The 14,512-nt window shown below is 32.9% G+C and overlaps 1 protein-coding gene across 3 annotated transcripts; it reads left to right on the forward strand.

Annotated features, from left to right (window-relative positions):
* The first annotated feature begins 1,285 nt into the window (after positions 1–1,285).
* Positions 1,286–14,078, forward strand: LOC134528050 (17S U2 SnRNP complex component HTATSF1). Of its 3 annotated transcripts, none has more exons than XM_063361251.1 (2): positions 1,286–1,411; positions 11,857–14,078. In XM_063361251.1, exon 2 carries the CDS (start codon positions 11,950–11,952, stop codon positions 13,579–13,581), a length of 1,632 nt encoding a protein of 543 aa, XP_063217321.1. In that variant the 5' UTR covers positions 1,286–1,411; positions 11,857–11,949; the 3' UTR covers positions 13,582–14,078. The 3 variants fall into 3 exon arrangements, with proteins under 3 accessions (XP_063217321.1, XP_063217323.1, XP_063217322.1); XM_063361253.1 differs by having other exon boundaries at positions 1,288–1,434; XM_063361252.1 differs by lacking the exon at positions 1,286–1,411 and adding an exon at positions 9,424–9,781.
* The last annotated feature ends 434 nt before the right edge of the window (positions 14,079–14,512 follow it).

Below are 14,512 nucleotides of genomic sequence, written 5' to 3' on the forward strand. Positions count from 1 at the left end.
AATCTGACTGCAGTGGTTAATGTTTAGTTAGTATTTTTTTAAGTACTTATTTTTCAAACTTAAATATTTTCTTGTTTTTTGCTGAGTAGAACCTTCACTTTTGTATGCTTAATGTAAATAATTTTTTTTTCTTCACTGACAATGAAGAAAAAAAAATATTAAATTCAAGCATATTTTGCGCAGGCTACTTCAGTCATTAGCGCACATTTTTGTTGGTAAAAGTATATACAGAAGATCTCACGGCCAAGCTAAAAATTGTGGATGGTACATATTGTAAAGAAAGCCTTGGGTTAACGCTGTAATAATAAGTTATGTGTGGACTATCCTTAGTTTTATCGCTATGAATTAAAATTTATAATAAAATTTGGCTGCAGTGGGCCATGATTAGTTAGTATTTTTTTAAGTACTTATTTTTCAAACTTAAATATTTTCTGGTTTATTGCTGAGTAGAACATTCACTTTTGTATTTTTAATGTAAATAAATTTTTTTCTTGACTGACAATGAAGAAAACAATATATCAAATTTTTTGTTGGTAAAAGTATATATAGTAGATCTCACGGCCCAGCTTAAAATTGTGGATGGTACAAATTGTAAAGAAAGCCTTGTGCTAACGCTGGAACAATAAGTTATGTGTGGACAATTCTTAGTTTGTTCCCTATAAATTAAAATTTATAATAAAAATCGGGCTGCAGTTGTCCATGTTTAGTTAGTTATTTTGTTTTAAGTAGGTACTTTTTTTTTAAACTTAAATTTTTCTTGTTTATTGCTGAGTAGAACTTCACTTTTGAATGCTTATTGTAAAACTTTTTTTTTCTTGATTGAGAATGATGAAAAAATTATTCAATTCAAGCACATTTTGCGTCAGCTACTTCAGTCATTCGGCGCACTTTTTTGTTGGTAAAAGTATATATATATAAGATTTTACGGCCTAGCTAAAAATTATGGATTTTACCTATTGTAAATAAAACAATTTGTTAACGCTGGAATTATTTTTTAATTTCGGAAAATCCTCTTTTTTATCCCTATCAAATTATAAATACTTATTGTTTTTGTGATGTTAATATTTAGTATATTTTTAAATTACGTTTATTTTAAACAAAATTATTTTCCGGTTAAAGAATTTTTTGAACTTTTTTTTTTACATATATAAGATATTTTTATTCATTTCTGATTTTTTTAATTAAAAAAATTGTGTCTATTATCGTGGGTTGATGTTTTTAATTAGAGGTTTTTAGTGTAAAACCATCATGGAATCCTACAGTATGTATTTTGTTGGTGTTGGTAATATACATATGGAACTTGACCAAGGTAATGTTAAGATGTTATTTTGCGCGATGAGTGTAGTGGCTAAATGGAAGATTATCCAAAAAATAATTAAGGGTTTAAATTAATGTATTCGGAATTGTACAGGTATGGACTTATCAGTGATTGTGGTAAGGTTAATTTTCTTTTTGGCGATATTTATCGTAGTTTAAAGGCCCGACACAACATTTGTATTTATCAAAACAGATTTATCCATAACAGTTTATCTTCATGTAATGAAAGCCCGCCGCACACGGTACAATATTCCTTACAATATTGTAAGCTAGGAGTCGTACTGGCTCTACTACTAGTTTCTTCACTCGAATTCAAACTGGATACTAGCAGCTGTACGAGCTGGGCTACTGGTTTTGCGTCATAGACAGCGTCCTATTTTCGTTGCTTATTGTGTTCCAATATTTAAGGAGTGGCCAATCAGAACTCACGAAAACAGCATGAGGGGTTGTTTACCCTTTTAAGCGCGCATGTCGTGATAAACATGGACGGAAAGAAGTGGACTAGTAACCAACTTCTCGTTTTAATTAAATGCTTACAAAGAAGAGCCTTGTCTGTATGCAGTAAAAAATGTAAATTATCATAATAAAAATTTGTTGTGGAGAATATTCTCTTAACAAAACTAGTAAGGCAGCTAGAATCGTATGCAGCAGAAACTTGTAGCGCACCTAGTGTTTCAGCTTGTAGCCTACACAGTACAGAAACCAGTAAGCATTCGAGTAAGCAAACTAGTAGAAAATATTGTACCGTGTGCGGTGGGCTTTAATCTAACTAGCTACGACCGTGCTAACAATGTGATAAGCTTTCCCAGAGCCTGGTAAAGGAATTGTGTAGAGTTCGCTCTAGGTTTAATGCTGGGTGTTTAAACTACGTAAGGCAGACTGCCCACGCAAGAAAATTACAATCGTGTATAAAACGGAAATCTCAAGACAACGGGACTGTTCTAGTTGGCGATACCACAACATTATTGACGTTACCAAGACAGCGTTGCATACGTCATTACCACGTACCACCCCTACTTTATTTCTGGACAAGTGTAGTAATATTGGGGTTTTGGGCGGGGAACAATAAACATTTTTTTTCCGCATATTTAGTTTTTTTTTTCTTTCACTATTATGCTTTTCGGTATTGTAAACTAGACTATAATCTCCCCCTGCTTTAGTCTATTTTGCAATACCACGGTATCTCGTAATAAAATAGACCGGGTGGAACTACATTCTAATTCTAGATACTGACATATTATAATTTTAAAACGTCTCACTTTAAAATAATTAAATATAGTTATCACAAAATAAAATAGACCTGGAGGGATTGTATTCCACTGCACTATACCAAGAAAATAATATTTCAAAACTTTTCACAATCGGAAAATTCAGTATCAGTATCACAAATTAGAATAGGCTAGGTAGGACCGTATTCCACTTCATGATACTGAGAAAATATTAATGCAAAAGTCTCACTTAAAAAACTTAAACACTGGTATCGCAAGATTTAATACACTGGGTGGAACTGTATTCTACTTCACAATACCAAGAAAATATTATTTTGAAACATCTCACTTTCAGAAAATTAATTTCCAGTATCTTAAAATAGAATATACCGGGTGGGACTGTTTTCTACTTCACGGTTCCGATCAAAATAAAATCTAGAATTTTCATTTTGGTAATTTTTTAAATCATGTTTTCGCAAAATAAGACTAGACCAGGTGGGCCCTATTTTCTATTTCATATCAATTTTTAATCACAAAAATTATTATTTCATACAAATGAGATAACGCTTTTGCAAAACAAACTAGACCTTATAGAATTTTAGTCTCCTTTTCAATATCCTCCACCTATAATTTACTAACATACACAAAAATATTTTACTTGCCGACCTACACTCACCAAACCTTTCGTTTTGTGATTATAACCTTGATTGCACTACTAATCTACAGGAAAATGAGCCATTTTTACATTACATACCTAATAACTTTTATGACTAACTTAACCAACAGAAATGGAACACACACATAACACAAAACAAAATTTGTACAAACCTACAAATCACAAACATTCAAAAGCCATAAAAAAAACCACTTACCTTTCTCAGCATTATGACAATATTTTCTGTCACTATCTCTCTTGTAGATTATTATATATTTACACCAATTTGTCATTACTTTTAATTTATTTGTTATGACAAAACATGAACTGTCACTTTTGTGGTCAATACTAAAATCACAACCACACATTCTCGCTCTACACTGTACTATTATATTATTTAAATATAATTAAATAAACACAACTTTCCTTTTCACTCGTGACTACTACACTCATTACCCCACATATCCAGTAAATTTCTTATTACCTACTTAATGCTTATTGTGTACTTATTTATTCAATTTATAATGCTTATCAATTCTTCTTATTTTTCACTCTTCGTATAATTGACCCCTACTTTCACTCCAAAACTCACACTATCATTCGGGTTTTTTTTTTTTTTTTTTTTTTTTGGGCCAATACTACTTACTATATTGTCCTTCATTCTACCATTCAGTTTATCATCATTGGCCAATTTCCATGACATCATACATTTCCCCTCCGTGATTCTCAAGCAATAGGAATCCGAATTCAAATATTAGAATTGAGCCAACTCCGACCATACAACTTAGAATTGTAAAACATTGGTAAATAAATTTATTCCTTGGCCTCGGGACTTGTATACATCTTGATACCATAATACACTTGTTGTTATTAACATGGGAGCACTGATATCATTACCACCCCTACATTGTTATGGGACAATTGTGGGAATGTTTTGAGCAGGGATCGTTCTGTAAATGTCTTACGTCACAGCTTTTCCGCAAAGTAAAAATAAAATTATGAAAATATAATTTTTCAACGCAATAAATGTTCCTATATTTACCCTGTAAACTGCATTAATAAATATGCAATAGACATAGTAAGAGAAATCACACTTTAAACATACAATACCTGTGCAGCTCTGAACATTCTAGGTACTACTTTTTTTTTAGAACTTAATTTAATAAATAAGAATATGTCTGTGTTTATTAGACTGTGAAAAAATTATTTTATATTGTTTTATTTTAATTGTACGATAGAGTTAACACTATAAACATTACGATGCACTTTCCAAAGAAGAAAACATTTATTTCTGCATTTAATTTTAATCTTCTTGTGTATTGTGAATATTATACTTTAAGTGCTATTTTTTTTCCTTATGATTACCAACTACAACAGCAATAATTTCTTGATGGCTTAAAAAACCATAAAACACCAAGTAATGGCATTAAGTTTATGTTAGATTCAGCCAGATCCCTGTGCTAGTTTTGTGTTGTGTAAAAGTGTATCCATGTAGATATTCATTTGTAAATAATGAAGTTGTTTGTGTCTGGCCCTTAACTGTTTGAACAGTTGGTTATGTTTAGTTAGCTACATTTCAAATACTGTTACTGGTGAGGTTAGATTCATTAAAAATACTGTATAATTGTATAAACAATCTGTTAGGTTAGCTACATTTAAAATATTGTAACTGTTGTGAGGGTTAGTTAGGTTAGGGACATTTTAAATGTTTGATAGCAATTATTGGGACAAGTTCTATAAAATACCATTAATGGAAAAGGAATTGGCCATGTCTGCATATTTTAGGAATGACTTATATATTTTTATAAAATTCATTAGATATCCCTTAGGCTATGCTGCTTTTCTCAACACGACTATATAGTGCCTCGTACCATTATTTTAGGAGTTTTTTTTCTTCTAAATAGGACAATGTGCACTCTCGTTGCTAAACACTCCAAATATGTCAAGACCTTACTGGTGAAATTTTTAATAAAAGTTGTAAACTTGGTTGTAATGTGGGGTGTGTGTGTTTTTTTTTTGTTTTTTGTTTTTTTTAGTAGTAGTAGATTATAAAAACACTCACTAGTCAATAGTATGATGAAGTCCAGGAAGATTGTGTGGTAAAAAGCATGATAAGAAGGGAAAAAAGTCCCTTTCGGCACAGCCTACAGGCGTAGATAGGTTTTGAAGTGTACCTATTTCTCCTGGAAATGTTTAATAAACTTCTTTAAACTCCTGGAACATTTTAAGAACTTAATGTACATAACATCCTATATGTTCGCCAATATTCAAAAAGATCAATTAAACATTTTCTAATATTTCATGCAGCAAAAATATTTTTTAATGTTTTAAATTCAATGTATCCAGCACTGAATGTCTTAATGAATTTCTTATAGTACCTACTAAGGTAGTTATGCAATTATTTTGGATATTCAAACACTATTTTTCACCCTTGCACTAATACGTGGTCATATAAATATTTTCTGGACAAAGGTTTAATGTCAAATTAAGATGGTTATTAATAAATTTCAATGAATTTGATACTAAAAAAGTTTTAATTTTTTTTAATTTCAATCCTTTTTTATTTCATCAAAAATTGTTTCAGCCAAAGGTTTTATATAAAGTTTAGGAAATTTACAATAAATCAAAGGATTTGATAATATATTTATTAAAAAAGTAATCATTATTTTTGTCTTTCTACTCTTTTTGACCATCAAACACTATTTTTCATCCCTTGCATTAATACATGGTCTTATAAATATTTTTTTGGACAAATTGTGATACTAAGGAAGTTTTAATTTATTTTTATTTAAACTTTGGTTTTTAAGGTAATATTTTATTTCAACGAAAATTGTTTCAGTCAGAGGTTTTAGATAAAGTTTAGAGTTTTAGAATAAATTAAAACCGATTCAATAGTAAAGCTATTAAAGACAGTAATGTTTTTTTCTTCTTCTTCCTATCCTTGTTTTTTCAACCCCCTGCAGTTATGGTTGGTCTTATCAAAGATTTATTTAGACAAAAGATTTTGGTATTACTCCTATGAGTTATAATACATTCAAACGCATGTGATTTCTTTCTATATTATTGGATTTTTTTTAACTTCCCCTTTTGGTTGGATGTTACCAATTAACAAACTCTGCCGAGATTTTCCACTAATTTTCCGGAAGTCGCGCCATGGTAACTACTATGATAGGTAGTATTTCTTTGAAATCTACCTAAAATATAATGGAAATTCCTAAAATCCCTGTAACTAGTAAATTACAGCAGTCATTACATATTTAATCATTTCTAAGCAGCCAACCACACAGGTTACTCCGATGTGAAGGCTTACCAAAAACAAGTTTTCTAGAATCCAGTGGAATTAAAGAATTAAAAATTTCATTTTGCTAGGATATATACCTTTTACCATTTCATCAAGGCATACACAAACCTAACCCATGTTAGTATACCATAAAAAACACAAAATCCTTTTAAAAAACCCACCTTCCAGGTATGACCCATCTTGTCATCATTCATGGTGTATGTTTGATAGTTGTATAAAATAACTTATGTGTTGCACGATGAGTTTAATTAAATCTAAAACTTAATACAAAAACTTACACAAATTCACAAGTAAGTTGTTTACCATAATTCCTACTCGCAACAACAAACACTCGCTACGAATTCAACACAGCAACTGAAATGCCAACTAAAAACAACATACTGCAATAATTTTTTTTTACAATTTTGAAGCAACTGCTGGCTTCACCTAACTAAAGCCTCTTACTTATCACATAGATTGTGCCAAACATTATTTTCAAAAATAAATAGAAACCCAACAAATTATTCAGTTACCACAATTTCTTTTCATTGCAAGCAAAAACTGTTTATAATATGGTGCAAGTTAAACAAAATCACAAAATATGATACTCAGAAATATGAACTCTGTAGTCAGGTGATTAAAATTCTTGCGTTGTTGCAATTCCATTTTACAAAATCATCAAGGATAATTAGAGGAACTCAAAAATGCTATTCTCAGGAAGATAAGTTTTTTATGCTCAAAAGCCATCACCCTGCAAAACTGTAACTTTTGTTTTCATGAACATTAACAACTGCAATGTGAGTTTAAGATTGATGTCATAGAGGAATTAAATTGCATTATTAACTAGTAATGTTCCATGAACTAGGGTGCCCCTACATGGATGGGCACGTGGACCCGGCTAGCGACTCTGTCCGAGGGTCATGACGTGGCCCGTGTTAGAGCTAGGCCAGATTACCCCTGTCTATAAATCGACCCCGCCAGCCCGCTCTAAGGGGCATAGGCACGCTATAGTACTATTGTATGCTGGTCGTCGGTGGGCTCTTTGGGTGTCCTATATGTCCCGGTTCCAAGGTAGGGAACACATGTGGACGAAGACCAAAGTTCGAGTGGTCTCTGGTAAAGGTTTTATTCACAAGTTGTTACTCAAGATTACAATTAGTACCAACTTTAAACTTTATGAAACTGTAAAAACATGCCAACTGCAATTCCTCCGGCTTACATGCGGACCAGGACCCCACGTGACCTGGTACAGAGTAAGAGTCGCGTCGTTTCATTTAAAATGTCCTTAAAGAACTTAAATTACTTAGCAAAACAGTCTTACCACCCAGAGTAGGCCTTGAAGATTAAGAAAAAAAATTTGCAAAATTAATTAGGCGTGGCATATGCTAATGGATCAGTTAATACATACAGTGAAGTCGATGAGGTGCGGAGCTTGTCCTACTCCTGGCTGCGATCGAGAAAGAGTGGGCTGTGGTATGGATGTCATGGCGGCAGGAAGCGGTGGCGATACCGTTAGGTCATTTAGAATTATGTTAACAAAACAAGATACGCAGACAACCCTTCACATGCTTATTACTAATTTACATTTCATTATTTTTTATTATTTTCACTTATAATTTCACATATTTATTATTTAAGTTTGAATGTAAACTGCCCACGTAAGGGTTTTCCGAAAGTGCTGTGTCCTTATGACAAACCTAAAAACATTAAGACTTGGAGGGGATCGAAACAATGAACATATAAAAAAGGACAATGAAATTGAGTAATTAGGGGATATGTGGCATTGGCTATAAGCATACCTCTTGTGGGGCGGGTTAACACACGCACACACACACGTTGACAGGTGTTTTATATACAGGGTGGTGGTGGGAGGAGAAGGGGTCTGCAGCAAGCAAGGCACATCAGGCTTAGGGAGGGCGTAGCACCAGTCGATGTCATGATGCTATAATGTCTGGTTTTATGTTTTGATGCAGCCTCTCCCACATCATGTTGTTTGCTTTGTTTTTTTGTTGTCATGTTTATTGCTCTCGGAAACAAACTGAGATGATGAATGACCACTCTCGCACATAGTTCTGATGTAAACCTGACAGCGAGAGCACAATGCTATCTCGACCAATTACGACAGGGCCTTAATTGTATTTTATGACCGTGGACAGGGCGTCTATGTTCTGGGAAGTCAGGGAAAATCAGGGAATATACGTACTTGAAAATATGGAAAAGTCGTGGAAATTTTCATGCTTATGTCTGCCATCACCAAGATTTCTCTTGTTTTACATATGTTTATATGTATGTATATTTATGTATATTTACGTATATTTATATATAATGACAATTTGATACAAATAAGTTGTAAGAAAATGTTATTAAAATGTCCTGAAAAAGTTTTGAATTTGGTTCGCCAGGTACTTGTACACACACTGACAATATTTGGAACCTTGGTGATTGATTGGGTGTTTAATGGTGGATTTCATTATCATTGACTTATTTAACAAACAAGTTCAACTTTATGTAGCAGTGGTTTTTAAGCCTTATTAATATGAGTACCTAATGAATTAATAATTTAAAAAAATTAACTATAATTAATGTAGTGGTTATGAGCACTTTTCAAATGTTTCATTTCATACTCGATGAAGTTACAAAATACGGTTGACTCGCAATAGCTAATCTGACAATTACCGGACCAAGGGGGTGTCTGATTATCAAACATTTTGGATAACCAAGACTGAATTTTGACTTCTTAGGCAATAATATTTAAGCTATGTGTATATATTGTTACAATATTGAGTACGTATTTTACAGCAATTGAGGATATTATAAAACTCAGGCATAGTTTTCCACAAATGAATAATACAAATTTATTATTTATGTCTACAATATGTAGTTACGTATACAGAAATATACAAATACAGTATATAGAAATTTGTACAGTAATTCTTATAACATAAAACAATACAAATTGTAGCAAATACCTATGTACCTTCATTACATATTTACGGACTAAAAAAAAATTTGAAATATTTTTTTGTTTCTTCTTATGTAAAGTATCTGTCATGGCTTTTTTTGAATATGTTTAACATTAAAATGTTCTCTGTGTCAAGTTCCACCAACGTATCAAAGTGTTTGCAGCCGACATAACTTAATCGCAAGTGAACTGTGCCTTACACCTCCGTGGTCTCCTCAATCAGGTTGTCTACAACATGAGCCGTAACTTCCTGGATTATCCTGTCTTCTGTCAGATCAGAAGCAAGGTTATTGTCTTAATACCCATCTTGTCAAGTCTTCTGCAGAATCTTGCAGAATGTTTTGATTTCATCACAAAGTGTAAGCATAGCCTCTATAACACCATTGTTATTTTTAGATTGGTTATTTCTGTCATCTTTCTTTGGAAGGAGTGGGTTTTCTGGCCAAACATTTTTTCCAAGATTATACCAGTGTTAAAGACTGGACTTGTTGCCACACAAATGCTGCATTGACAATGGCAACCTTGATGTTAAATATTTTCAAGATTGATGTGATGTCTGCTTCAGGTTGGCAGTTAGTAGGCGCTTTGTGTAATGTGCTTTCAAAGTCTTGTTAACATAGTGATTCATCGGCTGAATCAGTGCAGTGCACTTTTTTGACAAATATGAAGTCTGTATGCAACCATCAGCCGTCTTAACTCACAATTAATTCTTCTTGGTCCAGGTGTCTTGAGGCATACAACAAAAGGACCTTCAATGACAGATTTTTTTCCCTTTAAGTGTTCTTTGGCATTTTGTTCGTTACTAGAAGAGATTTGACTTTTGTGTTTTTAAATGCCCATGAGGACTTGGATTTACCCACAGCTAAGAGTTTTAACATACGGCTTTCAGCTGCACACATTATTAATGTGATACGTACACTATTTTTGAAGTTTATCTTCCTCTATTACAAAAGTTTTTGTTGTTCGTAAAACCTTGTTTTGATATTTCTCATGGTATCTCTAGAAAATTTAATCATATTAAAAGGGTAAAATAAAATAATTTGTTTTTAGTGGTCAAATGCTAATTTTTTTTAAACTTATTAAGCAGTAAATTTCCTAAGTGGAATTTTCTTAAGAGGGTATTACTGTCATTAGTTAAGGTCACAGCAGGAGATGGAAAACAACTAATATTGATGAATAAGCAGTGCTTATTGGCTGTTTATTCTTGAGAAATAGTAATTGTACTTATTTTTCAGTTGTGAATTCTTTGGAAAAAAAGCTTTAGGTACTTTGTTTGAGATTATATATTGATAAATATTTAGGCAATCTTTGTGTTTCATATTAATTTTTCACATAACTTTTATTGAATACTTTGATCAAATTAATTTGTTTGGTTTTTATTGTACATGCTCTAAAATTTAAAACTCCAAGAAAAATATAAAAATAACAATAAACTTATGTTAAAACCGTATGACGTTAAAATATATGTAGTGAACTGCCGATTTTGGCAGTTAATTGTAAAGTTGCCATTATCCATAAAAGTTTTAAAACACAGCTCTAGAGAATGCTCACAACTTCCGAATCTCTAAGAGAGCTTTGTGTTGCCAGAAATTAGTACAGATTTGAAGATGGCCAATGAGATTAAAAATGAACACAAACAGTAAAATGTGTTATGTAATGAGATAATCTAATCAAAATATCATATCACTCAACCTACAAATGGTCCTCACATGTTCAGATTTAAATAGGAAAAAGTATTTATCACAAAAATCTTGCAACACTATGGTATAACTTTTGTTTAGGGTTTTTGCACAGTTACATTTTATTAGACAAAGATCTAATGGGACACTTGTTAAAATCTTGTGTTCTGATTTCACTCTATTGTAACTTTATAAGTGAAAATTACATCCTCAATGACTTTAAATATATTAATTTCAAATCTGTTTGTACCTTCCAAAAACTACTGTTTAGCACTCAAGTTTGTTTATAAAAAAAAGTGCTTGTAAGTGCTGTTATGACACCATGTTGCTAATCATTCCAGATGCTCCAGAGGGTTTTGCAGACTCTTAGTTCACTTATTGTAATCATATCTTATGAGAGTTTGATCCATTCAAACAAAGCTACTGTGTATACTAATCTTCATAGTAGGTCTACCAAAGTTGTTTGGCTTTGAGTTACTCAGTATAGGAAGAATGTAAGGCAGGTTTTTTTGACTAGTACTGGTTGATAATTAGTGGTGTAGAAAATGGACACATATTGTGTAAAATCTGAACTATGTATGTTGCTTCCCTCAATGCTTTAAATATAATAATATACATTTATTTTGTAAAATGTATTTTTATATGAATCATAGTATGGCCCACATTTTAACATTAAAGCTAATGCACTGTGTGCCAGTAACCTTCAACAGTTTAGTAAACTTTGTGCAAAACTCTTATCCTTTTTTATTTTTCAGGTGCAGTCATTTAGAAGATGTTTTGAAAGAACACAGTGAGAAAGCATATTATTCCCAACATAATCCAACACTGTTTCTACTCATGCAAAAATAATGGCTGACCAAGATGACAATTGTACTAGTACAGTAGAAATAAATAAGGAGAGTGAAAATGTAGATTCAAGTGATGACTCAGTATTGCAAGACAATTCGGTTTCTGCTTCAAATGTTTTAACTACTACAACAAATGTAAGTGGGGCAGGCTTGGATAGTGTTGCTAGTGATGCAGTTTCTGCCACATCAAGCACTGTAGCAACGAAAACTGTAGCTGACATTCTTCAGAAAGAGACGGCTGTCATAAATTCATCAGACGATGACAAAGGGACAGTCAGCAGCGATGTGGTTAGTACTTCTGGAGTTGAACCCGTGACCAACAACAATTCAGATGCCAACACTGCGTCAGCCACCAACAAAAATTCAGAAGCCAACGTTGCTGCCCCCAATTATGAATTTGATGGTGAATGCTATTGTTACACTGACAAAGCATCGGGCATCACATACAAATTCGATAATGATAAGCAGGAGTGGATTATCAAAGAAACCCAGCCAAAGAATAATGCAGTCACACACACAGACAATGAAAGTGAAGAGGAGGATGACGATATAGATGAAGATGGCAATAAAAATCGTTTGAAGTTCAGAAAGCAAGACATGAGCTCTGGTGTATACAGCTTTGAAGATGACACCCACGTCTACACCGATCCAACAGATGGTACCAAATATCTTTGGGACAAGGAGAAAAATGCATGGTTTCCCAAAATTGATGAAGATTTTCTCGCCCAGTATCAAATGAACTATGGCTTCACAGATGATGATGCTAAAAAATCTGAGCCCCAAGACTCGAAGAAAGTTGAAACCCCAGAGGAGAAAGAGGAGTTGAAGCGTAAAGCTCCTGCAAAGCCTTCGTGGTTCGAGATTGACGAAGAACATAACAATAAGGTTTACGTAAATAATTTGCCAGAAGACATTACAGAGCAGGAGTTTGTTGACTTCATGCAAAAATGTGGTCTCATCATGAAGGACCCAGATACAGGTAAATTGAAGATTAAACTGTATACTGTTTCTGGGTCTGACCAGTTGAAAGGGGATGGTCTATGTACGTACATCAGAATCGAGTCTGTTGATTTAGCCTTGAAAGTCCTAGATGGGTCCGATTTGCGAGGGCATAAAGTCTCTGTGGAGAGAGCGAAATTCCAGATGAAAGGAGATTACAATCCAACCCTCAAACCTAAGAAGAAAAGGAAGAAAGACAAAGAGAAAGTCAAGAAGCTACAAGAGAAGTTGTTGGACTGGCGCCCAGACATGCTGCGTGGGGAGCGCCCGAAGCATGAAAGAGTCGTCATATTGAAGAACCTATTTGAGCCCTCCTTGTTCGAGAAGAACGTCCCGCTTATACTTGAGTACCAGCAAGATTTGCGCGAAGAATGTGCCAAATTTGGTGTGGTGAGGAAAGTCGTAATCCACGACAGACACCCTGAAGGTGTGGCAGAGGTTGTCTTCGCTGATCCAGAGGAGGCAGATATCTGCGTGAAGTTTCTGAATGGCCGATGGTACAGTCAGAGGCAGCTGAGGGCACACTCGTGGGATGGGAAAACTAAGTACAGAATTGTTGAAACAGAAGAGCAGACCAAGGAGCGCTTAGCGAAATGGAACAGTTTCTTGGAGAAGGGAGAAGAAAAGAAGTAGTTTCATTTTGTTTGCATTGTCATTTAAGTTTTGCAAGTAAAATATTGTAATGAAACAAAAAAAATCATTATAAAATTGTATATAGACACAGCAACTTTTATTTTTGTTTTGTTTTAGAAAAAACTGAGTGTACATACCTGAAACTTTTTTTTTTTTTTATTTTTTTTGAGTTTTACAGTTGTGACAATTCATTTTGGTTGATATTAGCCCAGTCATATTTTATGTTGTTCTGTAAGTGATTTATGTTGTGAGCATGGTAGTGATGTTTGAATTTAAAGATAGGGATTAGTTTTATTCATTAATTTGAAAATGCATAGTCTACTTATTCATGTATTAGTTTTCCGTTGTTTGTTTCAGAAGGCATGATGGTTGGCATTATTAACCATGTATTAAAGTAACTATAATGTGTTAAGTATAGGTTAATACTGACCACAAGAGTTATATTAAATGCAGTGGTTATGATTTGCATTACCTATTAAATTTATTTATTATGGAAATATTTTTTGTTGAAAGTAATTTGTAGTATTTATTTTTAAACCAAAATAAATTTAAACTTCTGTAAGTGTCTAATATCAAAAAATTAATTTTTCTGTAATAATTAGAACCCTGTTAGTTTAAAAGATTTTTACAAGCTTATAACACTTTTATTTTAAAAAATGCTGCTGGTTTTTGAAGTATAGGCATAGCAGCTTTTATGCACCAAGGAATTTCTAATTATTTATATTAACATTGATTGATTTGTTACAGAATGAATTTAATTTTCTTAGATCTTGAAACTTATAGAGTTTGAGAAATTGGAGAAGTACTATTTTTTTAAATCTGCCAGACAAAATTTTGGAGTACGTACATATTTTCAGTTTGCTGTTGTAGTGTCACGTTTAGAAGCATAGATTTTTAGCAAATTTATTAAATTTAATCATTAAGAAATGAT

Source organism: Bacillus rossius, chromosome 1 (genome assembly GCF_032445375.1).
Source record: "Bacillus rossius redtenbacheri isolate Brsri chromosome 1, Brsri_v3, whole genome shotgun sequence".
Taxonomy (NCBI): domain Eukaryota; kingdom Metazoa; phylum Arthropoda; class Insecta; order Phasmatodea; family Bacillidae; genus Bacillus; species Bacillus rossius.